The sequence below is a fragment of the Colobus angolensis genome, unplaced genomic scaffold (assembly GCF_000951035.1).
Source record: "Colobus angolensis palliatus isolate OR3802 unplaced genomic scaffold, Cang.pa_1.0 Scaffold198, whole genome shotgun sequence".
Classification (NCBI taxonomy): Eukaryota; Metazoa; Chordata; class Mammalia; order Primates; family Cercopithecidae; genus Colobus; species Colobus angolensis.
The window spans coordinates 1,705,537-1,732,378 of record NW_012115132.1 but is presented as its reverse complement, the minus strand read 5'-3'; the positions used below and the strand labels follow the sequence as shown (position 1 = coordinate 1,732,378).

Sequence of the window (26,842 nt, the reverse complement as noted above, 5' to 3'; positions counted from 1 at the left end):
CTATTTACAGTTGTCATCTCTCCTTTGCAAAAGGTATCGCCATCAGCTTTTCTAAAAATAAAGAAACTAAGGTTTTGGAAGAAACAGTAACCTGCTCAGGGTTATTAGTTAAGTGGTAGAACTGGGAATGAAACTAACATCCAAATCCGGTGTTCTGCCCCATGCTTATGTAGGAGAAAGTTTGTTTCTTTTCTCTACACCCCGGTTTTTTGTTTTTTTTTTTTAATGAGAAAGGCTGGGCTTAAAAGTGGATAAAAAAAGCCTAACTTTTCCGTTAAGTATTAACTTTTCTTTTCTAACAAATTAATTTAGAGAGTATGTAATAAAAACCTTCTTAACTTTTTTGAAATACTGGAACATTTGTGTAGTGTTCCAGAAATGTGTTTTGAAGTTTGAATGACCTACACAAAAAGTAATATGGCTCTACTCATTTTTGTAAACTGTCAGAAAAGATAAAATATTCTGGGCTGATTCATGACCATGTGCTTTGTATCTCTCTGACAGATATAAATCAGCTATCCTTGAAAACTGGATCCAAGTTTATAAAACATAATTATCTTTACTTGGTCCTGAATGCCTTTACAATCATTTTCTCCAATTTTTTAAATGAATATCTTATTACCATAATATATCCATAATAGCACTCTCAAATTATCATATAATCAATAAAAAATATTGAATTACCAAAGTGAAAAACCTAAGGACATACAACAGGTCTCAGTAGAGTAGATTATAGAAGCTCACATGTTTCAAGGAGAAAAATTTATCCTTGTAACATAATGAAAGCATTTTACAAAATTGGCTTCAATTATTAAACTAGGCTAGAGTATTACATTCTAACAGTTGGTCTTAGTTCTTTGTCATAAGGTCACTACTGTTTGACAAATGGAGATCCCTTGGGTAAGAAACAAATGCCCTTAGGTTTGTGTTATCTTGCAATCTGATCAGTTCATTAATGGGGTTTAAAAAATAATATATATTATGGCCAGGCATGGTGGCTCATGCATGTAATCCTAGCACTTTGGGAGGCCGAGGCGGGTGGATCATGAGGTCCGGAGTTCAAGACCAGCCTGGCCAAGATGGAAACCCCGTCTCTACTAAAAATACAAGAAAATTAGCTGGGCGTTGTGGCACGTGCCTGTAATTCCAGCTACTTGGGAGGCTGAGGCAGAGGATTGCTTGAGCCCAAGAGGCAGAGGTTGTAGTGAGCTGAGATCCTGCCATTGCACTCCAGCCTGGGCAATAGAGCGAGACTCAATCTCAAAAAACATATATATATATATATATATATAATACATATTTTGAGGCTGATGCAGTCTTGTGTGTGTATTTTGGTTATACTACTTTGACTTTATGATTTAACAAATAGAAGCTTAAATGTTACAATGTTTACATCATTTTTGTTTTTCCTTTTCAGTGGCTCCACCCACAAGGTTAAGATATAATGTAATATCTCATGACAGTATACAGATTTCATGGAAGGCTCCAAGAGGGAAATTTGGTGGTTACAAACTTCTTGTGACTCCAGCTTCAGGTAAAAACAATGGACTGTGTTTTGTAGAGCATTAGCAACTTTTCATGCACAGGTAACTAAAAACATGTAGTGCCAAGCATTGTGTTGGGATTATTTGAAAGCTTTTTGTTTTGTTTAATCTTTAGCATTTAAAATCTTACCATCTAATCAAGGTAATAATGTTGCCCAAAGAGTAAAGAGTGACTCTTGGCTCTAGTTCTTTTTAGACCAAATTATCAGACAGTCAACAAGTGTTATTTCCTCTGTTTAGACAGAAATGAATACTTTGAATTCATTGGAACTTAAATATACAATGCACCTGAGTGTCCAATAGTTTTGACTAGTTGAATAAACTATGACTAATGAGCTCAACAGAATAATATTCAGCATTATACATTAAAGTTATAAAGGCTAGGTGGATATTGTGAAAATAAGTGATAAGGCAGGAAAAGCATAAGATGAACACATTTTTTGATCATGAATAGTTATTTAAGGATGCTTTAGATTAAGCATCTTTATTTTAAAGTTGATACTTAAATGATGCCTAAAGATACTTCATTATTTAAAGACGCTTTAAATTAAGTGTCTTTAAATAATGAAGCATCTTTCAGCATCATTTAGTTGAATTTTTCTTTCTCATATTTTACATTTTTATTATATGAATAGAATAAGCTAAAATAATACAGACCATGTAGGGAAACTGCCTCTGCTACATGGTTGTTATGAAGATGAAGATGGGATCAGCAACTGGATTGCTTGAATTCAAAACTTGATTCTGTCACTTATAAGTGGTGTGATTCAGGCAAATCGATCACTCAGTGCCTCACGTTTCTTCTGTACAATGAGCAAACAATATTTGTACCCACCCCATGGAGTCTTCTATAAATTTGCACTTAAGGTTGATCTGGGATCAGCAGCATTGGCATTACCTGAGAGCTTGTTAGAAATGCAGAATACTGGGCTCTACCCTCAACCTCTTCAACCAGCATCTGAATTTTAAGAAGATCCCCAGGTGATTCCTATACACATTAAATTTGGGAGGTACTGGTTGTGAAGACTAAAATAAATATAAAGCCCTTAAAACAGTGGTGCCATATAGTAAGTGCTCAGTAAATGTTACCTATGATTGTTGTAAAGATGCTCTCAGGTCCCATTACTTCTCCAAGGATCCATTTTCGCACAGTATGTAATAAATACTTAATAATACATATTTGTATAATATATATTTATGTAAATATAGTAATTATTTTTTCTTTTTCTTGGTGATAAAGAGGGTTATATGGAGCTAGACTCCTTTCAGTGGTAGACCTCTTCTCAAAAGATACGGTGAAGGAGACAAATGCTGTATTGTTCATTAACGTGGACATCTTACTCAACACTTGATGTAAACATTCCAAAAAGACAAGCAGATGAAACACCTGGTTTCTTGCTTGGTCACCAAAAGGCCATATCTTTCATTTATTTTTTAATTTTTTAAATTTTTTGAGACAGAGTTTCGCTCTTTCTTGCCCAGGCTGGAATGCAGAGCGCGATCTCGGCTCACTGCAACCTCTGCCTCGTAGGTTCAAGTGATTCTCCTGTCTCGGCCTCCTGAGTAGCTGGGATTACAGGCACCCACCACCATGCCTGGCTAATTTTTGTATGTTTAGTAGAGATGGGATTTCACCATGTTGGCCAGACTGGTGTTGAACTCCTGACCTCAGGTGATACACCTGCCTCAGCCTCCCAAAGTGCAGGGATTACAGGCGTGAGCCACCGCACCTGACCTGACATATCTTTTATTAAGAAATATTATCTGTAGGCTCATTACATTTACTTCTGGTTGAACAATGCCAGATGTCCACTTTTCCCATGGTGGCGTACAGACTTGCTTATGGAAAACAATATTCTCAAACCTGGTTCAGAGTTTTCATTTTGGGGTATGACTCAATTTTGAAATTTCTTTGATTTTTAAAAATATAGCTTATTTTTAAAAATAAGCTATCATGGGAAATTTAAATTTAAAAGATTCTTGAACATTTATGAGTCTAAAGGTGAAAATACAAGTTGCTATTTTTTGGTACCTCTGAGAATCCCCCATGTCTGATCTTGAAAGGTAATTTTTTTCCTTCAGGTGATTGGTAGCTTAACTTTTTCTGATTAATTGTTGATAATACCAAACTATTAAGTACCCCCAAGCAAGTGTTATTGAGGAATCATAGAACTGTAAGAGTGACTTGGGTAGCCTCTGAAACAAACCTTCATCTGAATCCTTCAATCCCCTCTTGAAGAGTGCATCCAAGAAGTAGATGTCTAGTTCTTGCTTAGACATCTCCCATGACAAAATAAAAATTGGGAATGTAAGCAAATTATTTCTTCGTGAATGCTAAGTTTATTTTCCACAGTGTCCTTACTGCAGCAATCCAAGATAATCAGGCTTGACAATCTGGTATCTATTTGATTAAACATAGTAAATGAAAAGTAATAAATACATTTAGCCACAAAATGTTTATAGCTGTTTCAACACTATGAGACATGGTCCAACTATTGTTTATGCCAGCCTTTCTGAAAGCGTGTTCCATGGTATTCAGTAGGATGCTAATAGCTGTTTTGCAGCTAAATAGTTTAATGGTCAAATAAATTTGGAAATTCTGGTTTAAACAGAGGTTTAAAGCTTTTGTTTGTTTGTTGGTTTCAGGAATCTCAAAGCCTTTAATAAAACAATACACTCCATAACTCTCAAAGAGGGACTGTAATATACAGGGTTTGTTTTTCGAGAAACTTTTTTTTTTACTGAAACACACATTGTGAAAGATACATTAGGTGCACTTTGCGGTAGATGAGTTTTAAATGACGGAAGTTCCTGAAACCAGATTTAACATCTTGAACATAAATGCATATAAGGAAATGGGTTTTGGCAAGAGAAAGACTCCATTTTGCCCTCCAGTAGCAGGCAGCACAGATAATAGCAGCATCAAATTTCAGAATTAAAAATATTATTTTTATTAGCATATGATTAAATTATCATCTGTTTTATGTTTGACTAATTCAGCAAATTTCAGACTTCTCTTGCTGGTACTGCTAGAGAGACAGAAGTTTTAAATTAATTTTCCTTTTCTCAGTCACAGTAATTGCAGGCAAAAATTAGAGAAGAAAAGTAAAATTTGGAATTCTGTATAAAAGTTGAGTATTTAATCATCAGCACTTTAAAGAAAGCCTTAGATGTCAGTCTAATGTGATGGAGAGGTAATGGGATTTTGAAATCTTTTCATGAACCAAGCCAACTTTTAAGTAGCCAGTCAATGAGTTGTTCCTTCAGCATCCTGAGCCATTTGTGGTCAGATTTAAGATAATTAAATGGCTCATGTTTCAGGGATGCTTTGGCTCACTTTAGAGAGGCCGTAGAAAACAATTCCAGTGTAAATAATTACTTTTGGCCTGCCCATATCTTCCCCTACATATTTTTTTTTTTTTTTTGAGGTGTAGTCTCGGTCTATCACCCAGACAGGAGTGCAGTGGCGCGATATCGGCTCACTGCAACCTCTGCCTCCTGGATTCAAGCGATTCTCCTGCCTCAGCTTCCTGAGTAGCTGGGACTACAGACCAACACCACCATGGCTGGTTAATTTTTTGTGTTTTTAGCAGAGGCAGGGTTTCACCACGTTGGCCACGCTGGTATAAAACCCCTGACCTCAGGTGATCCACCCACCTGGGCCTCCTAAAGTGCTGGGATTATAGGCGTAAGCCTCTGCACCTAGCCTCTCCCTTCACTTTTAAGTGAAATTATTTCCTCAAAGAGTATATCTGATGCTGAGGGTTTGCTGTCTTGTAAGCTTGTACTATGGCTTTTCCTGCTGTATAAAAGCAGTAGTGTGTCATGATGAAATATTTTTGTGAATTTGATTTTCTCTAATTTCGACAATTGTTAGTTATCTAATGTAAAAAGAGTACAACTAAAAATGAAGATGGAAACTATATTATAATTAGGTGCAGTACACATATATACCATTGTATCTATTTTTAAATGTCTTCACCTCTTGATGTATGTAAAAAAATCATGATATACACTCTAAATATATACAATTTAAAATATATACAATAAAACACATTTCAGAAAATGCCTTCACTGTTTAACACCTTTATTGCTAACTAATAAAGTTTCTTAATGTTCACAGTGAACCTTATTTCTTAGAACTGATTTATTTTTCTCTTTTATTATAGGTGGAAAAACTAACCAGCTGAATCTCCAGAACACTGCAACTAAAGCAATTATTCAAGGCCTTATGCCAGACCAGAATTACACAGTTCAAATTATTGCATACAATAAAGATAAAGAAAGCAAGCCAGCTCAAGGCCAATTCAGAAGTATGTATTTACAGTTCTGAAAGTACCTCTGCAGGACTCTGTCCCAGCCTTGGATTTGAGTCTGTGATATATATTCTACAACTTAAAATTCTAGATTTTTCAGATTTATAGAGATCCTAGAAGACCTTCAGTCTTACCTTCAACAAATTCCTCCGATCTCTAATACTTTCCTACCCTTCCTTTTCCCCCATTTTGCTGTATTCCTACTTACCCTTTGTGCTTTAGTTTCCAATGAACTTCTTAATGTTGGCTCCTGAACCTTACCCAGACATCACTCCTATGTGATTTCTTAGCAGCTAGAGCTTCCCTTCTGGTACCATATTGTAATTGCTTATTTACTTCTCTGTGACCCCCACAAGCCTGCAAGTTTTGCAAAGACTGTAACTCAATGATTTTTATTTCTCATTGTATCACAGTTGCATATTTTAGGCCTGGCATATAATGGGTGCTCCATAAATATGAATGTCTGAATGGATAATGCCTGCATCTCCTCTATAGGATCCCCAGAAAGTGCCAGTCCAGCCTCTACTAAAACAACCTATACAACGGGAATTTCATTCTTTCTAATTGTTAATCAGTTGACATAGGGACCGTTCTATGCCAGTCTCCATGATAAGCTGGTTTGTCAATAAATACAATGTGATAAGTATTGGAGAGAGTACATATAGGACTCTGTGAAGAGAAGTACTCTCTCTGCCCCAGTAATGGGCTGTGGAGAGGATAGACATGGGAAAGCTTCACATTTGAGCCAGTTCTCAAATAGTCAATTGGGCATTTGGAGAAATGACAGGTTGTGCAGAGGACATTCTAAATGGGAGCGAAAGCTCTGCAATGGTCCAATCAATGTCCACACAGTTCGTTAGGAAACATTTCTTTAGACTGAGTTTAAAAATGGTCTACACAGGCTGGGCACGGTGGCTCATGCCTGTAATCCCAGCACTTTGGGAGGCCCAGGCGGGTGGATCACCTGAGGTCATGGGTCCAAGACCAGCCTGACCAACACGGAGAAACCCTGTCTTTACTAAAAATACAGAATTAGCCAGGCTTGGTGGTGCACACCTGTAATCCCAGCTACTCAGGAGGCTGCGGCAGGATAATCGCTTGAACCCGGAAGGTGGAGGTGAGCTGAGATCGCGCCATTGCACTCCAGCCTGGGCAACAAGAGTGAAACTCCGTCTCAAAAACAAAAAGTAAAATAAAAAAATAAAGATCTACACAGACCCTGATTCTTCTGTCTCTTGGGAGACATTCATTCATTCTTTTTTTTTTTTTTCATTGAACAAATGTATTTCACATGCCTACTAAGTGCCGGACTGTTTTCTAGGCACTTGGGCACGGGACAAATCCCTGCCCCATATGGACCTTATATTCTAATGACCAGAGACTACAGCAACACCCTTTTCCTGAAAATGGTGTTTCAAATGTGAAGGATGAAATTTTTTTGTGTTGTGAATGCAAGCAGAAGAGTCCTAGCCTAGTTAACTTTCTGTTATGTCATTGCTGAAATAAACTCTTCTCAAATGCCCAATTTATTATTAAGGACAATTTAAAGCATAATAAAAACTCATCAGAATATTTTAATGAACTCCTAAGTAGCCGTTATCTGGCTTCAGCAATTAGCTGCTCATGGCCAGTCTTATTTCTTCTATCCCTCAAACCCTTTTCCTTATTATTTTTTGAGCAAATCGTAGACATCATTTCAAATAGATTTTTTTTCTAAATTTTAAACGATAGCTTTTAAAATCCTACCATCAGATGAATCCATAAATCTGTGTGGTGGTGGGTCTGGAACTTTGTGCAGCAATGTTCTATCTAGATTTTTTACACCTCTTCCCTCCCTTTTTTCTCTTCCTCTTCTTGGTAATGTTTTGTGAGACATGTAGGCTGGTGCAAAAGTAGTTGCAGTTTTTGCAATTACTTTAAATTGGAAAAATTGCAATTACTTTTGCACCAACCCAATATTTTATAAATCTTTTAAAAAGTTAAAAGAACACATGACTTTATTACCTCTTGAAACTTCTGAACAAAGACATCTGGCAAATTCACCTGTCAGCAGGGCATACACATGTTGTAAATGTTACATTCTTTTGAGATTCACGTTGTCCAGGAGCTTTAGAAAAGCTTTTCATGTTATTTTTGGTATAAGTTAGCCTTCTGTCTCATTTTACTTGCACTGCACTTTAGTTTCTGGCCTCCAACACTCCTGCATGAGTAGCTGAAATAACTTCACTTAAAGTTTGTGAGACGCAGTAAAAGGGATAAGGAGAAAATACTCCTCTTTCTCTAGTCTGAGGTTTTGCAATTGATTATTTCAAATATTCCACCAATTGAACAGTGGAAGAAACACAGAGTCATATAAATCTTCCCAGGCAGCTTCTTCAAAACACTTAAAAGGAAATTCATTTGTTTCCATCTTGCTTAACTCTGCTAAGATAGCTGTAGAGAAACAGTATAACTGGTTAGCTAGATAAGTAATATGCAAGCGTGTATTTTTTTTTTTTTTTTGAGATGGAGTCTCGCTCTGTCACCCAGGCTGGAGTGCAGTGGTGCAATCTCTGCTCACTGCAACCTCTGCCTCCCGGGTTCACGCCATTCTCCTGCCTCAGCCTCCCGAGTAGCTGGGACTACAGGTGCCCGCCACCACGCCTGACTAATTTTTTTGTATTTTTAGTAAAGACAGGGTTTCACCGTGTTAGCCAAGATGATCTTGATCTCCTGACCTTGTGATCCACCCACCTTGGCCTCCCAAAGTGCTGGGATTACAGGCGTGAGCCACCACGGCCGGCTAGCTGTGTTATTTTTATTGGCAGGATAGAGGAATTTGTTCGGCCCAAATAGCAGTTTGTAAGAATAAAATGAAAATTGCTTGGATGGCTTTCTTTTTCCTTTTGCATTTCAGCTATATGCCTGCTCTCTGTGAGATGGAGCTAAAACTTAATCTCTTCCTAGAAAACTTTCGTGGTTGGATCCAGGAAAGTGGTGATCAAGATAAAGCTTGTGGCTCTAGGTTTGCTTTTAGTGCAGGGATTTGAATTCTTTATGAGTTCATGTTTTGATACACAGTAAAACATAAGAAATGATCTTTGAATTTCTAAAACAGAAAGGCATATCTGATATAATAGGTGTTATGACTCCAAATTTGCCACAAGCAGTTCAACCACTTCCAGCCTCAGTTTCTTCACCTGCAAATGAGGGTGATGATATGCCTATTACTGTGTAGATGAGCTTACTTCACCACATAGTAGAGCATGGTAGCTATTGTTGTCGTAAGAAATACCATTTTGCTTGTAACTATCTGTTTTCCAGTTGATTTTGCCCCTACATGAGGAAGACAGCACCTTGGTCGACATATATGTTTACATCTTATATGTGACATAGTGGATCAGCTTCCATAATGGCTGTTATTTTTTCTTGTTTATTTATAGACTGCTTTTTATCGCTCTGTGTCTTAATTTAGTACCTTTAAATATGGAGGGCACCTCTCCAATGATTAGGAGAGACATGAGATGGAAGTAAAAGTTTTATTACTTACAGGTCCTGGGAGTTACATGGTATGCCTGGAGGCCACACCCATGGAAGTCAGGGAGCACAAGAAGTGGGGGGCACCCATAAGCCAGGGTCTTTATTGGGGTCCAGGGCATTATCCTCGGGTTTCTTTGAGGAGGGTTTTAATTGGGGCATTTAAATCAAGCAGGCATGAGTTCCAAGAGGTCACACTGTGACTGGGAGGCAGTCAATGTGGCATATCTGCACAGTTCATGCAGAGAATGAGGGCCAGTGGCGCCAGTCAGGTGGGCTATATGCGGCTCTCCCATAGGGAGTAGAAGGTAGAAATAGAGCTAGGAGAGAATAATGAATAATGAATAGTAAGAATAACTCCCGAATAGAGACTGGCAGAAACTCCACTGGAAAGGTGACATTTGAACTACACTTTGAAAGATGGGCAGGGAGCAGTTGTTTAAGTCAGATAATCTGGATTAACCACATTTAGGAACTAGTGCTTTAGGGTATGTTGTAGGACCAGAAACTGTGTCAAGGGTGACTGAGCCTGTTTCTAGTATGAGTAAGTCCAACTTACATTTAAAATGGATGCTAAGGCAACATGAAATTTGTAAGAATTCACCACATTCTATGTTGAAAATTTTTTTCTCTTTTAAATGTGTTTTGTCAATCTTTGCCTGCAAATTCCTGCCTGTCTTTGGAAGTCTGACTCAAAAGGGAAGTTTCTCCAAGTCTCTACCTCTAAATTTATTACTAGTCTTTCCTAGAGCTATTTCTACCTCCAGCATCACTCAGCACGATCTTTCTCATATTAAAGTTGCAGACAAATTTTGCTTTAGAAAATGCAAGTAATTTGGGGTGACAGCACATGTGTGGGTGGGATTGAAGATACAGATTTGGGAATTATCTATGAAAAGGTGAGAATTTAAATTGTGGGGTGGTAAAATTATAGAGAGTTGTACAGAGACACAAGACACTCTTAGTATATGATTGTGTTTCATGAATAGTAATAGAGAAAGAGCCCAAAGAATGAGAATGAAAAGGAGTGGTCAACAGAAGAAAACCAGGGTAAAGCCATTGTAAAAACTGGGAAAGAAAAGAATTTAAGTGTGTATGTGTGGGGGGGGGTTGGGGGGGCGGTGGTGGTGGTGGGGTTGCTCCAAAGTGCCAATGCTTACAGAGAAGTCAGTGAATGAGGTTTTAAAAAATTGTTATAAAAATTTATACATATCAGGATTAAGGCATCTTATATTTTTATTTTAAAAATGTTTTAAAATGGTGTTTTAAATCCTGGAGTTTAATCTCTGGGTGGCAGAAAGTCAAGGAAGGTTTCTAAGAAAAGGAATAATAGAGTGACATGACCTTGGCAAATGACAAATCTCAAATCATTTCAGCAAAGCGATGGAAGACAGTGGAAAGAAAGAGGAGGAGGATATGATAAAGACAGGATGAATGGAACAATATGCTGGAGAAGGCAGCAAGGGTGGTTCAGAGGAAATCATTGCTTCCCCTATGTAGCTTACCCTCCAATACATTTGGTAATTTCCATGAAATGAATGTAGCAATTAAACGAAATACCTTGGCTCACTTCTGCATTTTCACGGGGTGTTTTATTTGTGCAGAAACCACTGCCATTTGGCAGGCTCTTGGACTGCTTCAAACAGCCTAAGGTGCTATTTGGTAGAAAAGCAGCTGTGCAGTTTTAAGGAGAGAATGCAGTGGAAAGTTAAGCTAATGGTGTAGGTTGATACGAATTTATTAAAAAGCCATGGGGCATTATTTGGTCCCTGAACATTTTCTAATTAAAACCGTGAAAAACTGCCATTTATTAATGGGGAAAATTTTTTTTAAGTTTGAAAAGGAATTATTATAAGGCTCTTCACTTTTTTTTATTTTTATTTTTATTTTTTTGCTGATGGAGCAATTCCAGATGAGGCTATTTATGGTTAAGATCTTTCTAGAATGGGGACCAAGCTCACAGGCTAAGTCCAGAGACTTGAAGATACGGCTTTAACGCCGTGCCAACACTTAACTGGTTTTATGAAATAGGTTTTAGCTTTCTGTTCCTACATTCCCCCATGTATAAGCTAGGGTTAATTATGCTGATTTTACAGCAGTTATGAAGGATTAAATATATGTGATACATCTGCCCATAGTGCATACTCAGCCAAAGTAGTTCCTCAAGTGTTTCTGTGTCTTCTCATGACAAAGTTGAAAAAAAAAAAAAAAAGAGCAGTTCTAATATTTGGGGATGAGTTTGTACCATGGAGCTCATTTCTGTAAATACTTTTAGGGCTTTCAAGGGTTTTAGTAAAACTCATTGAATATTTTCTTTTAGACTTTAATATAACATGGTGCTGTATCTCTACTTTTCTTCCAGTTAAAGATTTAGAAAAAAGAAAGGATCCAAAGCCCAGAGTCAAAGTTGTGGACAGAGGAAATGGGAGTAGACCATCTTCACCAGAAGGTCAGAGACGATTTTGATTAACTCATGTTGGGAGTTGGGTTGTTTTAATTACACAGGCAATTCTCATGTATGTGGTTCCTGGTCCCATCTGAGAAGTGCAGGTCTAATATGAAGATCGCCTGTGGCCTCTTTGTACTCTTCCTTCCTTTCCCACACAACATGACCCTTAACCCTTTGGCATGGCAGGTGACCTTTAGGGCAGCTTTCTCAGAATGGTGCATGTATGTACAGCCTACCATAGTTCTTGTTCTGTGCATACCTTTTCCCTTGGAAACCTTTCCATGACAATTCATATAGGAGGCAGGATCACCCAGTGTAAATTGCGTGGGCTCTCCCACTTGCCTGCCTAAATTCAAAGCCTGCCTTTACCACTTTGAGTGATCTTATACTAGTTATCCAAATGTCTATGTCTCTATTTCCTTATCTGCAAAATGTGGAGAATGGGATTCAGATCATAGAGTTCTTTGGGATAAAATGCATTGATATGTGTAAAATACTTAGAACATTGCCTGCCATTGAATAATGTTAGGTATTATTGTTAGTCTACCTCATTCTTTTTAATAGCCAGATAGTATTCTATGTGATAGACTATTATAATTTATTGATTAGTCCCTCCCAACCCCCTTTTTTTTGAGACAGGATCTCACTCTGTCTCCCAGGCTGGAATGCAGTGTCACGATCTCGGCTCACTGCAACCTCCGCCTCCTGGGTTCAAATGATTCTCCTGCTTCAGCCTCCTGAGTGGCTGGTATTACAGGCGCATGCCACCATGCCCAACTGATTTTTGTATTTTTAGTAGAGATGGGGTTTTGCCATGTTGTCCAAGCTGGTCTCGGTCAGGTGATTCACCTGTCTCTACCTCCCAAAGTGTTGGGATTACAGGTGTGAGCCATGGCACCCTGCTGGTTATTCCCCTTTTGATGGGCATTTAATGTTGTCCAATTTTCACTATCACAAACATGCTGTAACAACATATTTCTAACTGTGGAACTGCGAAGTTAAAGGATAAGCAAATTTTAGCCTGCCAAATTGATAGATGGCAGGCTCTATCAATATCGACTTAAATTTTTTTCAGTGATTTGTACTTCTGCCAACAATATGTAACAGGGATTATTTCATATGTTCTTTTCAACATTTGAAATCCCTAATATTGAAAAAATTCCCCAATTTTATATCGTTTGTTTAATTTACATCTTTTTGATTACTAGTGAGGCTGAATATTTTTTCATATCTTTAGTGGTCATCTGTAATTTTTCCTGTTCATTTTTGTTTTGCGTTGTCTTTATTTATTTAATGAATATATAAAAATTTTCTAAATATTTTGAGTATGAAACCCTTTTCTACATATTGTTGTAGTTTTGCAAATATTTCCTCCTAGTGTATAATTTGCCTTGCAACTTTATTCATCTTTTTGATAATTTTTAATACAATTAAAAAAATCCTTGACAAATGTTTTACTCTGAATTTTGATGCATTTCTTGATTTTCCAATATTTTAACATGAAACATTTGCCTATTTTTCTTCTAATGATGTGCAGGTTTATATTTATATTTATTACAACTTATTAAGTATGTTAGATATAAAATGCATAAAAATTATGTCATAAGCATGTTTGTCCAGATTAAGAAAATAAACCTATTACCATACAGTTAAAACTCATTACTTATCCCCATAAATTCCCTTTCCTCTCTTGTAGGAAGCTACCACTAAGCTGAAGTCAGTTTTTAACATTCGAATATGTCTTTATCATTCTACTTCATATATATTTGCAAGCTTAAAACACATTTAATTATACAAAGTTCAAATTTATATGCAGTTTATTATAATGGATGTATACCTTTGCAACTTTTAAATCTAATGTTAAACTTTTTTGAGTTATCTATGTTGATTTATGTAGAGCCAATTTATTCATTTTCTTTGCCGTGTAGAATAGAATGCCACTGGATAAATATATTCCAATGTATTTAACCCTTCCATTCTTGATGTTACCAGTATTTTGCTATAATTAATTTGTTGTAAGTATCTTTGCTTATGTCTCCTGTACATGTGATAGAATTTTTCTAGAGTATATACCTTGGAATCAAGTTATTTAGTTGCTGCATATGCATATTTTTATAGCTCCTCTTGATATCTTTTTATGCTTTTATATCCAGTACTTACTTCATTGTATTTTCTTTTTTCTAACATCCTGAGTTGAATGTTTACAACCTAATTTTTAATTTTTCTTTTCTATTATATGCATTTTAAAATATCCAAGTACTGCTTGAGCTGTCTCACATAGGTTTTGATATGTAGTGTTGTTATGCTGTAGTTCATACTATTTTCTAAATTTCACTAGATTTTCTCCCTTGATCCATGAGTTACTTAGAAATATGCTATTAATTTCTAAACATCTGGAGATTTTAAAAGAAGACATTTATTTATTATTGATGTCTAATTATTGCATTGTGGGTAGAGAATGGGGTGTGTAGGAATATTCTTTGAAATTTGTCAAGGCATTTTATTACTTAAATGTGGTCAGTTTTTAAAATTATTCCATGTGTCCTTGAGGAAAATGTGCATTTTAATTTCCCTTGATGGTATTTGCCCATTTCTATTTGTAACTCTGGCAATTTTGTTTTGAATACCTAAAGGCTAGATACAAACAAAATAAGAGTTATTATATTTTTCTAGTCAATTTTTCTTTTTCATAGTTTGTAATGATTCTTTTTATTCTTAGTAATTCTATATTTGCCTATATTTTATCTAATTTTAATATAGCTATACCACCTTTATTTTATTTAGTACTCACATAATGCATTGATTCTCTATTCTGTAACTTTCACTCTCTTTGTGTCTCAAGTTCAAGGTGAGTAATTTGTAAAGAAGATTAATTTGCATTAAAAATTCTCTTACAATCATTGTATTTTACTTGATAGCTTTAGTTTACTTAAATGTGTTGATGTTACTGATAATTTTGGACTTACTATTTATTTTATGCTATTATCCTACATTTTTCTTATCTTTTTTCCCCCCATTATACCTTACTTAAAATTGACCAAGTTTCTTTTTTCTTTAAATCCATGTTATCCCTTACTGACCTGGAAAAGCTAACATAGTCTAATACTAATCAATATCTTTACTATTTCCCTATAATACAGAATATGGAATTTAATAATGCTTTAAATTCAACTATTACTCTCCCATCTTACACATCATTCTTGAAAAATACATTAACTTATTTTTTGCCTCACAAATATATTATTGAATACGTTTATTGTATTCTTTAACAATCAGTGTTTGTCCAGATTTGCCCACGAAGTTGTTTTGTTCACCATTTCATCTTGCATCTCAGACCTTCTCTATGTATCCACTTTCCTTCATAGAAGATCTGCGGTGGTAAATTTATCTTTATTCGTGCAAAAATATCTTCACTCTGCAGTCACTATTGAGAGATTAGCTGGGTATGAGATTGAGAGTTGTCTCCAATCATTTCAAAGACATTTTACTATTTTCTGGCTCCTGTTGCTTTGTTGACATGTGTGTTTTCAGTCAAAGAGTTGTTCCTTTGTAGGTGACCTCTCTTTTCTCTCTGGATGTGTTTCAGGCTTGCTGTCTTTTGTCTTTGGGGTTCTGCTGCTTCACTATCGACAGCCCAGATGTAGATTTCTTTGTACTTCCAGATTTCAGATTTATGTCTTTCACCAGGATTGGAAAATTCTTGACCTTTAACTCTTTAAATATTATTTTTCTCAATAATTTGTATTCATGTTCTTTCTCTCAGTTAGATTTATGACAGTTTCTTTGGACAATCTATGTCTTTTAATACTAATATTTTCTACCTCTCTGATTTTACAAATGATATTTTGGGTTCCTTATATCTGTCTTTTAGGATGCTAGATCTCTTCTCCTTTCTAATCTACTCTTTAGCCTGTTCTTTTCAATGGGGAAATCTTTTATTCCTAGAAATTACATGTGCTTCTTTTTCAAGGTTGCTAGGAATTTTTTATGGTGTTTGGTTCCTTTTTAATTGTTAATCATTCTGATATTTTAATCATGATTATTTTATATTCTGAATTCAATAATTCTATTATTAAAGCATTTTAGGGTTAAATTTGTTTTTTTGTTTATTTTTTGTTTTTTTTTTTGTTTGTTTTGTTTTGTTTTTTAGATGGAGTCTCTCTCTGTTGCCCAGGCTGGAGTGCAGTAGTGCAGTCTTGGCTCACTGCAACCTCTGCCTCCTGGGTTCTAACGATTCTCCTGCCTCAGCCTCCCAAGTAGCTGGGATTACAGGTGCCCGCCACCATGCCTGGCTAATTTTTGTATTTTTAGTAGACATGGGGTTTCACCATGTTGGCCAGACTGGTCTCAAACTTGTGACCTCAGGTGATCTATCTGCCTCCATCTCCCAAAGTACTGGGATTACAGGCATGAGCCACCACACCTGGTTAGGGTTAAATTCTTGTTACTTGTTTATACTGACTTTCATTCATGGGGCTGGTTTCTTTGTATGATGTGTCACTTTGGCTTGTGGACTCATGTGGAAATTCTTCAGAGCATGTCTTAAGGGTGAGCTCCTTCAGAAGGGGGCATTTTGGTTGCTACCAACCTGGAAACACTTTATGTCAATTTCTTGTCTTAAGATACTCAGGGCTTGTCCATGGTTACAAATTCACAGGAGAGACAGTTTTCCTCCACATAGAGCTTAGGCCGATGTAAACCCTTTCTTTGGCATCTCCCTTGCTAGAAAGCAGTTATTTTTCCAGTCCAACAATCTGTAAGGCTATGGCCCTGTGAGGGTGCCTCCTTTACATAAGAACTGTCAAGTCCAGCTTCCCACCTTGAATGCATTAAGGTTTTGTCTCGCATTCCAGTATGACTATTACAGCTTAATGTCTTGATTGATAAATTTCTGGTTAAGGTGAAATCTACCAGATATGTATTTTCCCTTGCAGTAAGTAAGTAGCTTATGATGAGATATTTTGAGACATGTAAATATTCTGTTTCTCATTAAAATTTCACCTACTTGCTTTAGCGTCTATTGATTCTTGCCTGAGTCAGTAACTATTATGATGTTTCTCAAATGGTAATTTTTTTAACTCCATTTTTCATTCTACATTTATTATTTGGCATTCTACTGTAAAGAAGGTTTTTCCCTTCTCCCACACTTGTTTTTCTTTTCATATGAGTATGGACTGGTGGATTCTTAGTTTATTTGAGTGGATTATAATCATTACTATCATTATTTATTATGATGCTCAAATTGTTCCAGATTTGCTAGGTGGGAACTATTTCATGCTGTCTCTTATGTCTTTTAAATATGTTCCCATCATTCTTTACGTTATTTCTTACTTTCTGGCACAAACTTTACATTCTGAGCTCTTGTATTTTTTCTATCTGGCCCCAAAATGAACCATTTCTTCCAAGAATCGTGGCTTCTTTTTGTGGAGAATAGTATTTTGCAACCAAAATGTGGATACTAACTGTGCCTCTTGCTTCTGGAGTGTCATAACATTATCTCTCTGTCTCTCATTCTCTTGTTCTCTAGCAACCAGTCATCTATCTCTCTATCATTTACTTATCATCTATCAATCATCTATCTGTTGTCCATCATCCGTCTATCTATCTATCATCTTTCTATTATCTGTCATCTATCTGTCTGTCTATCTATCTATCTATCTATCTATCTTACTGCATCTTATATCTATCTTTTGCCCATACCACAGGGTTTATTTTAGCCCTCCTTCTTCTAATATTTATAACTCCCTTTTCAAGAGAGTGAGAAACATGACTCCCAATATTCTAAATATATCTACTCAAATGGTCAATCGTAGAAATAGTTTTAGAACTGCTAATCTGTGCATACTGCAAAAAGACAAACAAATCTATTAACTTCAGTTCAATGTTTGCTTTTATTCTAAAGTATATCATATCTGTATTCAAAAGGATCTTGGATTAGTTCTTTTCTTTCCTATTCACTGTGGTTTTGTTATTTGTTTTAATAGGGAACAGTTAAGTTAATCCGTGAGTATGTAAAACATTGGCACATTTCCAGAAGTTGAAAAGTCTACAAAAGGATGACACTGAAAAAGAAGTATCATGTCTGCTATTCCTTCCATCCAGCTTTACTTGCCCCTCCTATATAATCAAATGTGTTAGTTTCCGTCTTATCTTTTGTGTGTTTCTTTGTGTAACAACAAACAGATTTGTTAATATTTTTAAGGGAGAATTTTACAAGGAAGTTTGCGTGTTTGGATTGGCATTTTTTTTTTGCCACTTGATGCTTAGACAACGGTGTTTAAGGTGAAATCTATGGAAGCATTTGTGGATTAGAGTTTGGCTCCAGAATTTATTAGCTATAGCTATGTATTTCTAAAGTGTCTTAACTGCTGTATTCTTTCCCCTGATGCACCTTCCTCTTTCCTTTCCAAAACCTAGGATTGAGTGAAACGAATTAAAACTAAGAAGTAGACAATGAAAGAGTGAGGCTACTATTGGCACATGTTCTAATAAATACCAATACACATTTGGAGAGGGAAGATTCATAAGCAGTCCATTTCCTTCCTCACTGAAGATATATTTGAACATATGTCTACAGAAGAGTTCTTTCTGAGCCCACTTTCAGGCAGGTGCTGTCTCAAAGGGTTTATTGTAGTGATGAGGACTTGGGGTAGGGCAAGAACTTTCAGGAGGTTTGTGGAAAATAGGTATCTTCCTCTTTCAGGTGAGGGTTTCTATGAGGTGTGTGCCAGGGCAGGGAGGACTTTGGGAGAGCACTGGTTATGTGGGAGAATTGTCTTAAGAAGTAAAGTTATAAACAATGGTGACAATCCAGGACAGAGTTACGGCTCCTAGGAGGTGGAGGAGGATGCATTAGTATGACCCACTGGAGATAAAAGATGCCCTCCCTCCACCCCAACCAGGTCGTTTATGAAACCCTTAGCATAAGCCCCTCCTCCAAGTCGTGGTGCTTTCATGATCCACATTGAACTATACTGCTCTTTGTTTTCCCTGAAATCTGCAATTTTCTTGTATAAGAGTCTACATTGATAGTGGCTCAGATACGATCAGATATATTATACATATTTTACAATTTTAGTTTAAATGCACAGAGTGAAGATCCTTAACAGAAGTGGCTGTGCAGTTAAATACTTAACTTGTTTCCAATCTACTGTCCATGTTTCTTTAATAATCCAAAATGAACTCACAAACGAAAGTGGTATTTGCCTTTGAGCATAATATTGGCACATTTGCATTAATGGCTATTTCTCCATCATTGTCCAAACAGCTTTCTTTAATCATTTTTGGAGTTTTGCACAAGAATGCAGAACCTGATTGGAAATGATTAAGAGACTGATAGGAAAAACAGCATAGGGTTTTTTTTTTTTCCTTCTTTTTCAGTGATTTTTAAAATTAAGATCACCAGCCTTCTTTGTTTTGTTTTTAATGGATTTTTTAAAACACTGTAGTCTCTACTACAGTATTTTAAAAACACTGTCGGGGTGAATCTCAGTGCTCTCATTTTCTGGGGGAAAAATGAGATGAGCTTAAATTATTCTTTCCAGAAATCAGCAAACTATGGCCCATGGGCAAAATTCAGTCTTCTGTCTATTTTTTAAAATAAGGTTTTATTGGAACACAGCTATGCTCATTCCTTTACATATTGTCTATGGCTGCCTTCCCACAATATCAGAGTTGAGTAGTTACAAGAGAGATCATATGACCTGCAAAGACTAAAATATTTTCTGTTTTGCTCTTTTCAGAAAAAGTTTGTTTATCTTTGCCTTAGGCTGTTTAAAATTTTTGAATGTGTTGGCACACAATCCTTCACTAAAGCAAGTAATGAAATGCTTTTCTGAGGACAACTGTTCTATTTTGCCATTTCATAATTGCATAGGCTATACTCATAAAAAATATATATATACACACATGCCTACCTTTGAACATTTCTACCTCTTATACTCCCATAGTTAATTTTTGTTTTTTTCACCTGAAGCATGAGAACTCTCAAGAGTTAGCTGTGAGGATTGAGTTAAAATGTGTAAAATGCCTAGTACATAGTAAGTGCCACATATTTTATATATAGTATTTACTACATGCATAAAACAGTTTAAATACACATATAAATAGCATAGTATTTGCTATTAATAATAACATGTATATTTTGCAAGAGCTAAGATCATCATGGGCCAATGGTTTATATTACTGATTTAATAATGAATGCATAGAAGAGCTAGTAATTATCCCTTAGTGTCAAGCGCTGAATTAATTTCTGGGGATTAAGTGGTGAGCACGGGAGGCAGAATTCTACCCTCACGGAGCTTACATAGTCTAGCAGGGGCTCAACACATGTGCCCAATGCCTTCTCTTGGAGAAGGGCCAGTTCTGAATTATGCAGTCATTATGGTTGAGTGTAGCCTGGGCACATGATTGTTTTCGAGGTATATTTTCACTGACTGGGATCTCTCACCTCCCATTAATACTTTTATGGTTCTTGGCTCACAGTCAAGAGATTGATTTGAAATTTTAACACCTTTCCACTAGCTATTGTGGGACTTAGATCTGGCAAACCCAGGACTTTGAGTTCAACTTGGTAAAAATGGGACTGTTAGGGTTTTAATTTCCATTAGGTAGGCACCAGAAGGCAGCTAAAGTACAGGGAGCTAGAGGGGTCCTGTAGGTTAATGCTGGCAAGGACCTGACTCCACTCCTAGATTAAAGGGGAAGGAACTGGGTTCAGTCATAAACAGGGCATTGGGGTTAAGTGTAGACTAGAATTTATGCATTAAGGGGTTTGAAGGATATCTGGATCACAGAGTATGCTCTATTAGTGCTTCTTTCTCTTCTTCTTTCCCAGTTTCCTCCTCCTCACTTTCCTTTTTTTCTCCCACTTTCTCTACCTTATTCTCGTTGTTATTATAATTATTATTATCTAGACAGTTGATGTGGTGTTTCAGCAACAACATCAGGGTGAACTAGAAAATTGCTCCTTATCCATGCAGAGGGGCCCTGAGGAAGCCACTCTGTATATGCCTGTGCCCTGAGTGAGGGAAGAGTCTTGAGAATGCATAATGTTGGGCCTGTGCCACACACAGTTTAGGTATTCAAATTTACGTTTACCATGTGCTCTGAGGCCTGCCCACTCAAGAAATTAATATAAAAATGGCTTTCAGTTGGTAAAAGCAGTGGAATGACTAGCAGAAGCAAACACAAAATCACATTTGAGCCAAGACCTGATAAAACAAGGCCAAAGGAGAGTTCACAGTTCACAATTTCAAAACATAGAAGTAAACTGTGTGCCATAAGTAAGAGTCAGAAGACACAAAAGTAGTGGCCTCAGAAATCTATGAACTTTAATTATGGAATCATTGCATAAAGACTATATAATAAGGGCCTGGTTCAGTAACTCATGCCTGTAATCCCAGTACTTTGGGAGGCTGAGGAGGTTGGATCACTTGAGGTCTCGAGTTCAAGACCAACCTGGCCAACATGGCGAAACCTCGCCTCTGCTAGAAATATAAAAATTAGCCCGGAGTGGTGGTGCACATCTGTGATCCTAGCTACTCTGGAGGCTGAGGCAGGAGAATCACTTGAACCTGGGGGGTGGAAGTTGCAGTGTGCTGAGATCGCGCCACTGCACTCCAGTCTGGGTGACAGAGCGAGACTTTGTCTCAGAAAAAAAAAAAAAAAAGAAGAAGAAGAAGAAAAAAGGCTATATAATAAATAACAATATGATTACTAATGTCAGAAATATTTGAAAGAAGAGATGAAAAACCACAACAAGGAAAATAGGTAGATTAGAAAAGGGACCACATGAATATACAGAGTTCTGAGGAGCATAAACAAAAAAGATAGTCACACCCATAATCATGCTGGTAAAACTGTAGGACACTAAAATTTCCAAAGATCAAAGGGGAAGAAATAGGAAGAAAAGAGCCAAATAAGAAGAAAAGGACTTGTTGAACCCATTTCTAAATGATTGAGATCTCACTGTGCATGCAGTTATTTGTTCTTCGGTTCTCTGCAGTACTAAATAAAACTTCTGTTTTTTTTTTTTTTTTTATTTAAGTTCTGAGATACATGTACAGAATGTGCAGGTTTTTACATAGGTATACACGTGCCATGGTGGTTTGCTGCACCCATCAACTCGTCATCTACATTAGGTATTTCTCCTAATGCTCTCGCTTCCCAACCCTCCCATCCCCCAACAGGCCCCAGAGTGTGATATTCCCCTCCCTGTGTCCATGTGTTCTCATTGTTCAGCTCCCACTTATAAGTGAGAACATGTGGTGTTTGGTTTTCTGTTCCTGTGTTAGTTTGCTGAGAATGAGGGTTTCCAGCTTCATCCATTTCCCTGCAAAGCACATGAACTCATTCTTTTTTATGGCTGCATAGTATTCCATGGTGTATATGTGCCACATTTTCTTTATCCAGTCTATCATTGATAGGAATTTGGGTTGGTTCCAAGTCCTTCCTATTGTGAATAAACATACGTGTGCATGTGTCTTTATAGTGGAATGATTTGTAATCCTTTGGGTATATACCCAGTAATGGGATTGCTGGGTCAAATGGTATTTCTAGTTCTAGATTCTTAAAGAATTGCCACACTGTCTTCCACAATGGTTGAACTAATTTATACTCTCACCAAGAGTATAAAAGTGTTGCTATTTCTCCACATCCTCTCTAGCATCTGTTGTTTCCTGACTTTTTAATGATTGTCATTGTACATGGCATGAGATGATATCTCATTGTGGTTTTGATATGAGTTTCTCTAATGACCGATGATGATAAGCCTTTTTTTTTTCATATTTGTTGACTGCATAAATGTATTCTTTTGAAAGGTGTCTGTTTATATCCTTCTCCCACTTTTTGATTTTTTTTTTTTTGTAAATTTATTTAAGTTTCTTGTAAATTCTGGATATTAGCTCTTTGTCAGATGGATGCATTGCAAATTTTTCTCCCATTCTGTAGGTTGCCTGTTCACTCTGATGATAGTTTATTTTGCTGTGGAAAAGCTCTTTAGTTTAATTAGATCCCACTTGTCAATTTTGGCTTTTGTTGCCATTGCTTTTGGTGTTTTAGTCATGAAGTCTTTGCCCATGCCTATGTCCTAAATGGTATTGGAATTTCTGGCCAGAGCAATCATGCAAGAGAAAGAAATAAAGGGTATTCAAATAGGAAGGGAGGAAGTCATAATGTCCCTATTTGCAGATGACATGATTGTATATTTAGAAAACCCATCATCTCAGCCCCAAATCTCCTTAAGCTGATAACCAATTCAACAAAGTCTCAGGATACAAAATCAGTGTGCAAAAATCACAAGCATTCCTAGACACCAATAATGGACAAACAGAGAGCCAAATCATGAGTGAACTCTCATTTACAATTGCTACAAAGAGAATAAAATACTTAGGAATCCAACTTACAAGGGATGTGAAGGACCTCTTCAAGGAGAACTACAAACCTCTGCTCAAGGAAATAAGAGAGGACACAAGCAAATGGAAAAACATTCCATGCTCATGTATAGGAAGAATCAATATCATGAAAATGGCGATACTGCCCAAAGTAATTTATAGATTCAGTGCTATCCCCATCAAGCTACCACTGACTTTCTTCACAGAATTAGAAAAAGCTACTTTAAATTTCACATGGAACCAAAAAAGAGCCCGTATAGCCAAGACAATTCTAAGCAAAACGATCAAAGCTGGAAGCATCACACTACCTGACTTCAAACTATACTACAAGTCTACAGTAACCAAAATAGCTTGGTACTGGTACAAAAACAGATATATAGATCAATGGAACAGAACCAAGGCCTCATAAATAACGCCTCACATCTACAACCATCTAAACTTTGACAAACCTGACAAAAACAAGCAATGGGGAAAGGATTCCCTATTTAATAAATGGTGTTGAGAAAACTGGCTAACCATATGCAGAAAACTGAAACTGGGCCCCTTCCTTACATCTTATACAAAAATTAACTCAAGATGGATTAGAGACTTAAACATAAGACCTAAAACCCTAAAAGCCCTAGAAGAAAACCTAGGCAAAACCTCTGTTTTTAAAAAGTGGTATTAATTGACTTAGTTGAAACCATGACAATGGAGGTAAGACATGATTCCTCTCCACTGGGAATACTACTAGTCTGTAACATATTTTAAATATTTTCACTTAAATGTAAGAATCCAATTTATGTTATAAAATTCGGAATTCCCACCGTTTATTTATCGGTCCTCATTAGAGCTAATTGAAATACTGTTTTATTTCTCAGAGTCTATGTGCGATTCATTTCTCTTCTTTTTTTATACTTCATTTCTCCTTAGTTTATGATCTACCACCTTTACTGAAAAATTCTAGACAGCATATTAGTCAGGAATCCTTCGCTTCAGTAGAAACACACTCTAACTAGTTTAAGTACAAAAAGAGTTGTACTGGCTCCTGTAACTGAAACATGGCTGGACCTAGGGTCTCAATCCAGTATCAGTTACTCTCTCTTGCTTCTCCATCTCCTGGCTCTGCCTTCATCTGGGATGGCTTTATTTCTAGGTAGGGTTCCTACAGTGGCAATGAAGACCCCCCCAGAGTTCCAGGTTCCTGAATTACATAATAGTGAGCAACCCCAATCTCATGTGGTAGGAAGCCTTTTTTTTTTTGAGGCAGAGTCTCACTCTGTTTCCCAGGCTGGTGTGCAGTGGTGCGATCTCTGCTCACTGCAGCCTCCACCTCCCGAGTTCAACAGATTCTCCTCCTGCAGTCTCCTGAGTAGCTGGGACTACAGATGGGCCCCACCATGCCCAGCTAATTTTTTAATTTTCAGTAGAGACAGGTTTTCCCCATGTGGCCAAGCTGATCTCAAACTCCTGACCTGAAGTGATCTGCCTGACTCAGCCTCCCAAAGTGCTGGGATTACAGGCATGAGCCACTGCACGGTGGGCCATGACGCCTTTTTAATGTTAGTTTCAGAAAACATCTCAAGAACAGTTTTGATTGGTCCAGCTTAATTCATTTGCCCATCTCTGATCCAGTTGCGGTGAACAAGGAAATGAAAGAATCTGCCTGGCCACACCAGGAGCTGCAAGGATGGTATTAGCCCTAACTGAGATATCTGGATTGATAATGGAATTGGGCAAACACATTTAAGTCAACTATGGGGAGCTTTAAAATGTTTTACAATTCTCTTTAGATTATCTCCGAAATGTGCACTATTAAGATGAACTTGTTTCTGCCACATCATGAAAAAATTGAAGAATTTTTAATAAAGTTTCAACCATATGGAGTATAATTTGACCATTAAGATCACCTTTGAAATAGTGCCTTAAGTTGCTCTGGGTTTCAGGAAAAAACAATTTTCTTTTACAAACAATGATGTAACACATGCAGTCTCAATGGGAGTGATATCCTTGAATGGGCAAAAATTTATTTTGGGAGTGAAAGGGGAAAATATTAATTCTTTTATGTGTTAAGTATAAATATACAATACATACATAAACAGCTATGTGGTATACCTGTGGTTTTAAAATTTCATGAGGAGGTGATGAGGAAAAAATATCTAAAGGCTCCTTATGGGAGTGATAACTAAAAATGGTTGAGAAACATTGATCTAATGCAACACATGTATTACAGAAAGGTTCTCCTGCAATTTTAGCCCCTTTCTCCCCTCACTTCTGCTCTTTGAGCATTCCATAACATTTTCTTTTTGAAACATGACCAAAAAAAAAAAAACAAAACAAAAATTAGCCAGGCGTGGTGGCATGCACCTGTAGTCCTAGCTACTCGGGAGGCTAGAGCAGGAGAATTGCTTGAACCCGGGGGGCGGAGGTTGCAGTGAGCCGAGATCGCACCACTGCACTCCAGCCTAGGAGACAGAGTGACACTCCCCCCGGCCACCAAAAAAATGTTATGCTTATGCACTCCTGACAACAATCGGATGAAATTCTCCTAGCATTAGACCTGCAGTTTTCCTCTAGTTCCTCCCTCACTGCCCTTGATGAGATAGTTTTGAAGAATTTTGACACTTTTCCTCTGGTCTCCAGCAAAGTTTATTATTCTCAACTTGTTCTCCAGTGGTAAGAATTCTTAACTCTGTCTGAAATAAGTTTTCAAATGTCTTAATTCTTAAAAGAACTTGTAACATATCATTTTTAAAACTATTGGGTACCTTACAGCTATGAGGACTGCTATTGATTTTGGCAGAGTGAGTCTCCCATAGGAATGCTTGGGCTTCTCTGACTTGTAACTTCCTCCTTGTCTAAGAATTTTCTATTGAGTATCTTGTCTCTATAGCTGCAGGGATGACTGTTGTCAAATTAAGCAGATGTTATGGTGTCAGAAATTGCAAAATGTCAGGATCCGTTCATTGTTAATGGATTGGAGTAAGCGGGATAATTGAGTTGAGTTTTGTGAAAATCACCTTAAATGACCAAAGTAAACATATAGCCAGATCATGTAGTATTATATACAGAGCTGAAAATAAATGGGAATATAATACACTGGCTCCTGAAGTTGAGCAAATTTCATTTTAAAATAGAAGTGATCAGATAAAATAACCTCTCTTGGGTCAATATTCACTTCAGGAAATCAGGAAATAACTAGGCAACTGTACCAATAAAACTTTAAAGCCAACTTACTTTTTATTTTTATTTTTCTTCTTCTTCTTCTTCTTTTTTTTCTTTTTCTTGGGTCAATATTCACTTCAGGAAATCAGGAAATAACTAGGCAACTGTACCAATAAAACTTTAAAGCAAACTTAATTTTTTTTTTCCCCTTGGGTCAATATTCACTTCAGGAAATCAGGAAATAACTAGGTAACTGTACCAATAAAACTAAAGCAAACTTAATTTTTTTTTAAATTTTTCTTCTTCTTTTTTTTTCTTAGGTCAATATTCACTTCAGGAAATCAGGAAACAACTAGGCAACTGTACCAATAAAACTTTAAAGCAAACTTAATTTCTTCTTCTTCTTCTTCTTCTTCTTCTTCTTCTTCTTCTTCTTCTTCTTCTTCTTCTTCTTCTTCTTCTCCTTCTCCTTCTCCTTCT

General features: G+C 36.8%; 1 protein-coding gene across 1 annotated transcript in view; it reads left to right on the top strand.

The window, feature by feature from the left end:
- COL14A1 (collagen, type XIV, alpha 1) overlaps positions 1 to 26,842 on the top strand; it is a 255,503-nt gene that overhangs the window by 30,717 nt on the left and 197,944 nt on the right. The window contains exons 3-5 of the mRNA XM_011941061.1: positions 1,418 to 1,534; positions 5,714 to 5,857; positions 11,739 to 11,825. Of these exons, the coding sequence (XP_011796451.1) occupies positions 1,418 to 1,534; positions 5,714 to 5,857; positions 11,739 to 11,825 (348 nt within the window). The remainder of the gene's footprint in view (positions 1 to 1,417; positions 1,535 to 5,713; positions 5,858 to 11,738; positions 11,826 to 26,842) is intronic.